This window comes from Corvus moneduloides, chromosome 10 (genome assembly GCF_009650955.1).
Source record: "Corvus moneduloides isolate bCorMon1 chromosome 10, bCorMon1.pri, whole genome shotgun sequence".
In the NCBI taxonomy this organism is placed as follows: Eukaryota; Metazoa; Chordata; class Aves; order Passeriformes; family Corvidae; genus Corvus; species Corvus moneduloides.
Window position 1 is genome coordinate 7,146,483 of NC_045485.1, and position 12,137 is coordinate 7,158,619.

Below are 12,137 nucleotides of genomic sequence, written 5' to 3' on the forward strand. Positions count from 1 at the left end.
CTGTCTTTGATGTACACAGGAAATGGTAGAGGCGGGTTGGAGGGAGAATCAGCAAATAATCAAGAACATAAAAGTTTACAGCACCACTTGGAATTCATCTCAGTACTTCTGGAGGCCAATTTAATAAACATCCTTTCCTATTCTAGATGGCTTTTTCCAGTGGAGGTTTATTTATGTAATTAGATGGTACTTGGGTAACATTTTAATACCAGCAGCACCTGATGCCAGGCCAAGTTTACCCAGGTAGCTTAATTAAAGGGGGGAGTTTGGTTTTGGTATGGTTCATTTCTAGACAATAGAGAAAGAGAGTATAGAATACTTAGCTTAGAAGGATCCCAATCCTATTAGTTCCCAAAAGTTAAAAGTTATCTACAAATGAAGTAAGACTTCAGTCCCCAAAATAATGCCACAGGTAGGTTTAGTGTGCTTAGGAAGTCACTTCCAAATGCATACACTGAAATTCTGGCTCCTTGCCTTAGAGCTGTTCACATTTTGCTACATGAGAAGCACAGCACTTGCCAAACTGATTTTCTCAGTAAAATGAGAAAAGGCTGAACCATTTTCCCATTAAAAACATGCACTAGTTTCCCAGGTATTTGTGCAGCAGTTATTTGTGTACTAATAAAGTCTTAAGTGTGATATAAGCATTTTATTCATTAGAAGACTGCATTTTCAAGTTAAGCTCACAATTTGAGTAGCTTTATTTAATACCTTTTTTCTTCTTAAAAAAATAGGTAAATATGGAGGAAACCGATGCAGGCACCACTGAGAAGATTCTGATCTCAGCTAAGTGCCTCTGTGATGCTGGCTTGTGACAGGCATCCGGAACTGGCAATAGCATTTGTCATACATGAGGACTGGCAGAAATATCAGCTCATTTATGTGTTTTGTTTGCTCTTCCCTAGAAGTCTGAAGACACCTGCCTTTTGTGCTGTAGCTTTCAAAGGCAGAGAAACAGTACATGAAAATCCAACATAGCAGTCTCCACTGTAAGCACCCCTAATATGTTAAAGTTATTAAAGACATCAGCTCTGCTTCTACATCTGCTGTCACCTGCAGAGATCAGAGCTTATATATACCTTACAAATCTTCACAGCTACACAAATGAAACTGCAAGTACCTGATCCTGACACCTGTCTTAAACAGGATTTGCAAAGCTGCCTCCCAACTGAAATGCAGACCCGCTTCAGCTCAGCCATCCATCACTGCCTGCAGACATGCTCGCGCTGCTGTCCCATTGCCGCCTGGCACAGGAACTGCTGCCCCACACTGAGCTCTGCTCTGCCAAGGGCTGGGCTCTCTCTGCTGAGGATGGGAGCTGGTTTGGGTACCCCCACATGTTGCTGCAGCAGTGTCAATGATGACAGAGTGGCTGTGCTCTTTGCCCAGAAGTTAATGAATTAAGTTCTAACAGGACAAGACATGGAACTGGGTGCTATTACACCCAACTGCAGAGTCCAGAGACATTCAGAGGCTTTTGCAGCAGTCAGTGGTAGAGCCTTGGGATGTTAAGGCTGCGCAACAAAGGTTTACTGGGGAAAACAGATGCTTAAGCTTTAAACTAAACACTCGATGGCAATGGAAGCATGAACAACTTTTCTTTATTCCTTTCCACTCTGAATTTACTTCTACTCAATAGTGGGGCTAAAAAAAGAAAACAAGGTGAACACTATTCTTCTGAGCTCTGATTCTTTGTTCTCCGTCCCCACCTCAGTACACCCAAATTTGCTTCAACATACCTTCAGCAGGGTGTTTAGCTTTGTTGCAGGTGTTTCAAAACATTTCTATTTTAGACAATGCCTGCAGAACCCACTGACACCTTCTCTGAAGGAACAGTTGCTACCTCAAGAAAAAGAAAAAAAAAAACATAAGGCGGGGACCATCCAGGCTGATGTGTATTGTATCTTTCCCATGGCTCTGTGTCTACAGAGAACATTTCCCAAGGAGGAAGGAGGTTTTTTGGTGTCTTTTTGAATCAAGCAGAGGGATTTCCACTTTATGATCACCAGACATTCTTTTGAGATAAACAGGAGTGGATAAAGATCCTACATTCCTTTAAGCATACAGAATAAAAACCACTGTGAGATTCTAAAGGTTTATAAATGAAAAACCATCACCAAGGAGCCAAGAAGTCTGGCTTCCCCTTTGAATACTGCTCTCAGCCTCAACGAGATGCATTTTTTTGTTCAACTTTCTCACAACATTCACCTAACTCCACTTGCCAGCATGTTTTGCCAAATTAGAAAAACTGCTGCAGAAACCATCTGCTCGAGATTGCTTACATATAATAAAGTATGGCTCAATACAATGTATTGGAAATGTTTGGGGATCTTTACATGGGAACCAAAAGCAGCAGTGCTGACTCAGGCAGATCTCCCGCTGATGTCAGTGGGAATTGCACCTGAATGGGCTCTGCTGGGGCTGATACAGAGCTGGCTGTTCTGTGCCTGCCGCTGACTGACAGGAGAACATATGGTTATAGTTTAACAACACCAACTGTAATGGAGATGAGAAGGAAAGTTTATAGCATTTCTGGCTTGCTGCTCTTTTATAACTATCAAAAACACTCAAATGATTTGTACACGTCTGCTCTGTAACAGCTTTTCCCAGCTTCAAGTGAACACTGAGCAACTGCTCCAAAGTTAGGTCCTACCGCAACAGCAAAAGTTGATCTGTTGATATAAAAGCATGAACACCAGAAAGACTACATGTGAAGACTAGAATAAAACTTGATGGTTTCCCTGCAGATTGTACTACATTGTCTCTGGATGAGAATGCAGATATTTCAACACATCCCCAGTGGTTCAATCTGAAGCCAAAATAAAGCCTTTGTAGCACAGACTTTTTCAGCCTAGTAGTGGGACACATGTGACAGCTGTTACACCAAAGGACAGTGGCTTCTCAAATTTGACTCCAAATGTAGGTGTTAGAAAATTACAGCCTTAGTAAGTCTAAAAGCTGAGTGTGTCACTCAGATTACAGCACCTGTGAATCGTGATCACCAAAGCAGCACCTCCAGGGAGATAAATCAATACCCCAACCCCACATGAGTTGCAGAGGGGTGAAGAATACTGAGAAGTAAAGAACAGAAGCTATGCTACATGTTCCCACAAGTCTTAACCACTATTGTAACAGAAGGGATTCTGAACCTTCAATAATTCCTAGGAAGCGGCCACATTAGAAAATCACATGCAGAGTAGGTAAAATATTTCCTTTTGCAACCCACTAATTAGCATGCACCCCTCACAAAGGTTGCAATTTGGTTGCAGTTCCCAGGCATGTGCCCTTTCCGATCGAATACTACAACAAACTCCTGTGTTTTGCATTACAGAGCTTCTGTTCCCCTCAGTTTATCAGCCATGGGAACACTGGGTGTGAGATTAGCTCAGCTGGTCAGAGCAGAGTGCTAATAAAAGATTGTGGGTTTGATCCCCATATGGGCCATTCACTTGAGAGTTGGACTCAATGATCCTTGTGGGTCCTTCCAACGCAGAATATTCTGTGATTCTGAAATTCACTTCCATAGAATGTCTAGAGAAGCCACACTTCTGTTACTCAGGCACAGGGACACAGTGAAAGCTGAAAACCATCACATCGATTATGTTTTTTCATGTAATGAAAGGCAGAAGTGGCAGGAAATTAAAAATACAAAGTCAAGGAAGATCTCACTCCAAATCTCAAAGGAGTGCAGCTTCGTAGTAAGTGATCATCCCCTCTGTCAGATATCCCCCAGAGTGGACCTCTGGGTAGGGATCTTTCTGCATTTAGGTGGCCAGGATAGAGATTCTGAGAAGTTTCAACTGCTTTGGTTGAAGGAAGGTAACAATTTAGCATTTGACCTCTGATTTGGGCAAAAGCCAATGCATGGCCACTTTCTAAATTATTGCTCAATTCCCTCCTGAAGCAACGTTTGCATTCCAGTAAAGGGAGCCTGGAGAATCAACATGAGGGACACAGCACCCAGGCTGGAGCTCACCAGCAGAGAGGAGACTCTTCCTGGTACTCCTTGTGAGAAGGTTCTCTGACACTTGTTTAGCCTCAATGCTTGATTCATCCTTACCTGTACTCTGCGTTTCCTATAAACGCTCTTGGAAGAGAATCTATTTGCACAGGGATGGTTAGGAAGAACACTGAAGTATCATTAATATTCTCCACAGTGCATTCTCATTACAAGGACCAAGAAAACTGTATCCAAAAGACTTTGATCTCCAAAAACATGGCCCTAATCCCATACAAAGGAGTTTATCTACCATCCACAGAATCACAACATGCAATTAGGAAACAGTAAAAGAAGAAAATTATCGTTCCTGTAGAACAAGCACTCCTTGGAAGACACTAAGTGTTAGAAAAAATATTTGAAAGTTAAAGTAAGGATGTTTGGTTTAGAGGAATCATCACAGAAAGGGCACCAACTGACATTCCAATGCAACTGTAATTAGGTTAATTAAGATACAGAGGCACCATTCGTTTGTCTTATGATATCAGTTCCGACTTTACCGTAACATTAAGAAGCTGTTGGCCTGGGTCACGTGAAAGAACACTTGTGTCACTGCAGTTATTCAAAGGAACATGAAGTCTGTAGTTACAGTAGAACACTAGCTTTAGGGAATGCTTACCTTACATGGACTTTGGGGGTGGAAAAATAAGATCTACCAGGATTGCTCTGCCATTCCTGAACAGGTGCTTACCTTGCTTACAACAGATCACTTGGCACAGCTTTGTTCTGCCTTTTGTGTTAGCTATCATAATTTTATAGCTCCTTCTTCCTACGTACCTACTGAGACAAAACATTTAAATGAAATAAAAGCAAGCAGGAAAAGTAAAAAATGGGGATCACTGCGGTAGTTTCTTCCCCTCTGTTAAGATTAAGGGAAGGAATGCAGTATGTACTTCTCACCTTAAGTGAAAGCAAGTCTAAAATAATTCCATGCTGAAGCAGACATCAGCTTACAGTTAAGCCCAGACAAGCAAATATTAGTTATTTCATTTTTGACACCCCTGTGTTACCTTGCCCTTGTTGCTTCCACTCTTGCTTGTGTTGTTGTATCTCACATTTCTTTTTGCCAGCTGGAACTGTAATTCTGTTCCCAGAGGTGACTGAGAGCAGGGCAGCCCTCTGTGAGCTGTGATTTTGCCTGGATCACCAGTGCACAGCAGTCAAACTCCAACCTGCCTCAAAAGCACCAAGTCCCAAAGCACAGCTTGGCTCAGAAGTAAGGTTTTGTTCTGAGGAATCTGAGCAGAATGGTATTGGGAGCAAGAGCAAGGCCACACTCACGGTGAGTGGGACAAGTCAGGAATGGGACAGGACGCTGCCTGCCACATCTCTCACACAGGAACCCAGAACAGCAATCCCACAGAAAAACAAAACAGAAGCATTTGCAATGCTGCATGACGAACTGAACTTCACCTCTGGGCTACGAGCAGTACAGGTTTTAACACTTCATCAAAGGAGAGAGGAGTTTTACTTTGGACAGTAGACTTTATTAGAAATTTTCTCCTCATTCATCAGTAAATTCACATTAAAATATGCTGAAGGCAGCTCAGTCTAAACATTGGACATTCTGCCATAACAACAACTTCCAGTTTAAAAACTAGATAATGATTCAGGCAGATAACTTGAAACATGTAAGAAACGCAAACAGAAAGCAGCATCTTAAAAAAAAAGGGATGAGCCTGAAAAATTGATACATTTCAGATTGAGTTGGGGAGAAAACCAAAATCAGTCACCCCAAGATGGGAAACAGTTAAATGAGAACTCCACAGATGCTAAACAGATAAATAAACATTATAACCACACATACATTAAAAAGAAAACAAAGTACTTAGAGTTCATACCACATAAAAATCATAAATTTGTTCAAATAAAAAAAAGTGACAAGCTTTCTAAAATATGAATATCCTAAATTCTTGGGACAAAGTGAACACTTTGTTTTAAACTGCAGAACTTTGGAGGGACTAGATTTGGTCTTGAAAACAACGAACTGCACCTTACTGTTACCAAGTCCAGAAACTGATCTGACACATAAACCATTTTTTTCCTCTCATGTTTTTAAACCACGTTCTCTTCTTCTACACAATAACCTGCTTTTTTTAAACATTAGAGCTTTTAGATATTATAGGCCTAATTATGTTGAGCACTGAACATGCAGAACTCTCAACAACTCTGCTTACCAAAGACAAGGTTTAAATATTTTTCAGAAGTTACTGTCAAGACTTTTGCTAATTTATTTATTGGGGTAAAGTGTAGGAGAGAGAAAGAAAAAGAAAAATAAAAATCATAATATTGAAGAATGCTCTGTCCTGCAGGACAGTGAATCTTGCAGGTCAGATTTTCTATTGGCATTTACCAGAGGCAACAAAGATAAACCAATGTATGAGAGATGAGAATTTTAGCCTTCAGGACTGTAAACACAACAGGCAACAGGTAACACATGAACCTCAATCAAATCAATGTTTTCACATTCTTTAGTAGTCCCCCACAGTGACCTGCTTTCACTGGTTCAGAAAAAAAATATATATTAAAAATTAAATAACACTTAAGTGTCCATCACAAAGATTTATATTTTGTTGTAAACAATTTTCTGCCATTTGCATTGATGAAGTCCAATGTGAGGCCAGAGGGTTCTAGATGTCTTATTGGTACTGTAAATAATTTTTCAGAGACAGAGGCAAAGGTAGAATTTCTATGTCATGCAGGCGGTCTCTGCCAAGAGCAAAACGAATTGATCTTCGGCACAAGTCCATTAAAGGCAGGGGTTCCGCTGGAAAAACAGGAGAAAGAAAAGAAAGAGTTAATTTTTCAGCAGCTCCATTTACAGATGTTTTATTTATTAACAGAGATTCTGTATTCTATCGATCAGTCATAAAGATAGTAATGGTATTGGGAAAACCTTGGTATCTTGAAGCAGTTAAGATAATCACTAGAAACCAAGGCAGAATTTTCTATGTTTCACCCATGGTAAGGCGCTGCGAAGTTTCACACTAAGTTTCTTTATCTGTGAAGTTTACAATAATAATGCCAAACCACTCCTCAGGCCACCCTACTAAGCTGCAGCATGAGAAGTTCCTACATTTCCAGATCTCAAACAAGACAAAGAGTTTCTGTGTTTATAATACAACATTTGTCATGTTGTGTTAACGCGAACTACACTGGCAGCTCCTGACCTTTACATCCCAGCTCCTTCTGCATCTTAGGAACTGGAACTGGCACTGGCACTTAGGGGTAACCAAACTTCTCAGCCAACAGTGCTTTTCCTTACTTTCTAGGAAGTTCCTTGGAAGAAAAAACCAAACAAAACACCCTCAAAAATCTAGAGGAAACATAACCTTTTCCTCTGTGAATGAATTAGGGGAGGAGAATTTGGCTGACTGGAAGGCAGGGTGTGTGTTCTGATATGGATGTACACCAACACCCCCAAAATATATAAACAACATCTTCAGATGTCTCAAGTTTAATTTAATCAAAGTGAATTAAGTATCTGCCAGAAATGCCTCGCTGATAGCACTTAATACTGGAGACCCAAACACTGATCCCCAGCATCTCAAACCATCTCACCCCTACGTCTCATCCTGGCCTGCAAAGCTTGCACAGAACTGCAGGAACATCATAAAATTTCCACCTCATAGTAGCAAGAACCATCTCTGTGACTGCAGTGTTGGCAATGGAAATCTTTTTGCCACGGGAACTGGAATAAAGCTGTGAAGTCTTGTACCAGTTACCGCTATCTTTAAGAACTCCAACCAGATGGATTTTTTTGCACGTGCTGGTTTAAAAGGGTAAGAACTCTAAAGGAAGCTCTTCCTCTTTACATGATAAAACAGAAGTAGCCTTAAAACCCTTACTAGCACTTTCAAATGGAGGGGAAAAAAGTCCTGTGCCTATACTGTAGTGACGACATTTTATAAACTTGACAGATTTCTTAAAAGCGCTCAACATTGTAGAGCACTCTTTTATGTGCCACGTGCAGGTTTACACACACTGTGTCTAGTGGAAGGTGTCCTCTCACGGCAGGGGGATGGAACCAGATGACCTTTAAAGTCCCTTTTAACCCAAACCATTCCATGACTTTATTCTATAATTCTGTGTTAATCTATCAATTTGTTAGCTGATATTTTTAAAACTACTTAAAAAAAAAAAAATCATTGCAAATCACAAAATATCCAATTAAGGACTGGTTTTATACGCTGTAATTGTCTGCTCTGGTGACACACCACTGACTTAATAGATTTTCCATCATTTATCCCAGCAACACATTTGATTTGTGTTGTCCACGGTTCACTATGGTATTTCCCCAAAGTGGCTGCAAAAAAGCTTAGAAAGCATTCTGAAAGACTAAAGCTTTTTTAGCTTGTAACCCATTTCAGTGACTTGATATGGAGTCTACTTCTTGAAAATACACCTCATTGATAATTTTACCTATTAAAAATTACAAAATAAGAGCCCTCACATTCCAGTAACAAAGCAACATTTTCTACACATCGGTGATCTTAGTTTCAATTTTTTCCACAGCAGAATTATGAATGTTAAATCTTAAGGGATGAAGCTGTAAAATTCATTAACCAGGATTAATAAGCAGGAGCAAAAATAGCTCATGAGTTCTGGGACACAGATTACAACACATCTTACAAGTCTTACACCATAAACAACAGTTTTCTGAGTATCTTCCCACAATCTCTGAGGTCCCATTAGGAAGATATAAAATGAGGACTAGGAGTGTTTAAAGCCATTAACTGACCATGTGGTCTCTTTTTTTTTCCCTAGACAAAGGAATATGTAAAATGTAACCATCTGTGCAGCCAGGCACAGCGTCAATCCCAAACTTCAAAACATAATTTAAGGAAAGGTTAAATTATTTTTCAAGCTTGAAATGCGAAATGAATGTCTCCTGTCTCACTTCTACAGGGAATTTTCAAATGCTGAAGAAATGCCCTCAAGTGTTTGCAACAGCTGCTAAATTGCACATACTAAATGTGTTTTTGCAACTTGAAAATTGAACTATATTCTTTTTATTCTGCCCGACAGCAGTTCAAACCTACAACAAATTCAGAACAGGTTAGTCCTACAATACTAAATAAAAATTGTGTTTTCTGGGTGCTGGTTGTAATAACTTGAGAAAAAATTGTAATAAGAGCGTTTTAAGTTAAAAATTTATGTAGCTGTGCACAGTCCTAAATGAATAAAAATTAAATTCAGAAAAAGAAATAATCTTAATTTCAAAATAATTTATGGGACCAAGGCAGAACTTTAAAATTAAAGACTGACATTTTTCAGGCAGCCTAGCTCAACAGAACCATCATTAACGATTTCGTGTGTACCTTAATGCCAGCACTCCCCTTTCACCACATCTCACATTTTTACAACGTATTTTACAAAGCAGGAATAAAAGCACGAGTAACTCAGTCCTTCCAGAAAGGAAAGGACTGGTTCAACCTGAGGATGTTGCCATGCACCCCACCTGAAACACGCACACAGACTTGATGTATCCAAAACACTCCACAGCACATTCAAACGCTCAAATCATATTTCCAAAATGCTGTTTTCATTTGAGGTCATACAAATACTGCTGGGAAGAGTCTAATAATGCGAGGGTTGGGAAGATGAATACTCTGAGGCCACATCGTTAGCTTTAACTTGGCTACTGAAAAAGCCTTTCTTCCACACCTTTAAATATTTACCTTTGAAAAACTCTTAAATTCAGGGATATTAACTGTTTGTCTGAACATCCCACTACTTCTAATGCATATTAGGTATACCAAGAGTTGTATTTTTAAAACAACCCCCAACAGATTGCAACTGGAACATTCAAGGCCCCCAGAAGAACCTGAACTAACCATTTTTCCAAAGTCATGTGAACTCCAGGAATGTCCTTGCCATTAGAAAAAGAAGGAATGAATTGCTGAGCTGGAATGCAAAATTGCAAAGAAAACATGATTCACAAGAATGGCTCTTTGTACAAAATTCCCAACCAGGCTAAGAAATCCAAGGCGAGACACTCCAGGGCAAGGGAGCAAGCCTTGCACAGGAAATCCAGCGCTTCCTCTGGGCTGCAGCAGCACCTGGGGAGGAACTGCAGCTTTTGGGTAACATAGCTCCATGCCTGGGCCAACTCCAGCCACCTTCCTGAACGTACTTTAACTAATCACCTTCTCATTCAAAGTTTACTCTGAGACCTCTTCACCCGAAGGTATCTCCTCATATCTGCCATATTACAGGAAATTATTTTTCAAGAAAATAAAAAATATAAAAAATTAATTATAAAAAAAATACTGCTTAATTGACATGTCAGTGTTGAATTCCTGTGTCTCCCCGTCTGGTACCAGTAGTTTAAAAAAAGGCCATTTGCAAATCTTCCTTTCCCTACACTACAGTCACACCCAGGGGAACACTTTGGGAGCACTCCTCTCACCCAGAGCTGCATTTCACCAAGAGGGCCACAACACAGCTAAAATGGCTATTTAACATAATAGCTAATAACTTAAAAATCCCTTAAATATATATTTGGTTACTTACATTAATTAAAATAGCTATTAAGTAACTATTCAGCTATGAACAACACAAAACTGTATTATTATACATACAGATACATTCACTCTAACGGTGTCATTGCTGGGTTAAGGACAAAGGCAAAGAAGTTTGTAACCAGACACAACCCTGTGCTTGTGAGCATTCCTCCAGTGCACATACATTTTTGAGAGCAATTTGCACATCATTACCAGCCGAAAAGTTCATTTAGTTTTGGCAACCTGCAGTTATTTAACAATCTGGCACTCCAGCAAGGCTGCCTCCTCTCTGCAAACAGGCTTTTGTAGTTGAGATAAAGTCATCTAGCAGCCGATAACACTAAATGTTATTAACTGCAATGTTACATATGGCTCACACAAAAGAGCAGCTCTTAGCACACAACACTTATTTGCCAAATGACAACACTATTTTTTAAAATAAATTTGTAAAGCTCTAACAGCACCTCATGTTCATGGCTTTCAATAATCTAGGAAGAACGTATTTTTATCTCATGTTATCAAAGCAGATATAACTGGGAGGGGGAACCACAATCAGCAAAATTAAAGCTGGGTGAAAGACAAAGGAAGTTTTTATAAGAATTGATGTCACCAAAAATTAAGAATTTTTTTTTTTTTTAGTTATTTCATATACATACCTAAGACACCAAGCTACCTTATATTTCCATAGTTTTGACCTTAAACTTACTAAAAAGCACTTATATTCAGTGATCCATGTTAATATTTCCAACTGCTGAAAGGCAGTTTTAAAGTTAGATTTAAAAAAAAAAAAAAATACAGTGTTAGGAGACAGAGATGGGATAGCACATCATTAAATAAGTGGAGGACATCTCTCCAGTCCCAACTTTGCACTCCCCACAAGGGATGAGGCAGCTCATTAAGGAGCTGAAGCCACAATGCCTCAAGAAAGAAGTCTTGCAGAAGTGCTGCACAGCCAGTGCACAGAGAGCAGTCTGGAAAGAAGGAAAAAACAGGATGGCACTGTTCCTATCCTGACACCACTGTTCATATCCCAATGCCACTGTTTGTGTCCTACATGGCACAAGGTTTTCTGTATTTTCCACACTTTGTGGTTATTGCCCAGTTCCCCTTCCTGCTCCTGAGTCTTTACCTCTCTAAGTCAGCAGCACTCAGGTTTTGCCCAGCACTGCCTTTCACTGCTCCATTTTTACCTCATACTTTGCCAAGATCAGTGAGCATCATGATCTTCAGAGGGATGGTGTCTCCCAACGACTGATCCCTTGCCATGGAAAGGGCTCCAATATGGACACGAGGCATCAGTCCTACACTGGGCCTGCTCTGGTGGGACTCCCACATGCAGAAAGAGGGATGGGAAAGCTCCTCCACAGCTTGCCAGCACTCAGCTCCCTGATGTTTACCTGCTCCGAGGGACAATCCTCTGTCCCCCAGCAGTGCACTCAAGTGCCCACCGTATTACAGACTGCAGCATGCTTTTATTAAATCCTTTTTCCTCAATTTTCATCCCTCCTCCAGTTATTAAGACACCTGCTAAGAGGTAACGTGGCCTAAGTGTTTCCATTAGGGTGATTTAGAGTATGCAGAAATCTGTAACTACCATTTAATTATCACACACAATAAGAACACAAATATATGTA

General features: G+C 40.1%; 1 protein-coding gene across 5 annotated transcripts in view; it reads right to left on the reverse strand.

Annotated features, from left to right (window-relative positions):
• Positions 1-5,462: 5,462 nt before the first annotated feature.
• The window catches only part of SPSB4 (splA/ryanodine receptor domain and SOCS box containing 4), an 81,049-nt gene continuing 74,374 nt past the window's right edge, over positions 5,463-12,137 (reverse strand). For all 5 annotated transcript variants that reach the window (XM_032119806.1, XM_032119802.1, XM_032119804.1 and 2 more), the window contains one exon: positions 5,463-6,764. In XM_032119806.1, the coding sequence (XP_031975697.1) occupies positions 6,637-6,764 (128 nt within the window). In that variant the 3' untranslated portion in view covers positions 5,463-6,636. The remainder of the gene's footprint in view (positions 6,765-12,137) is intronic.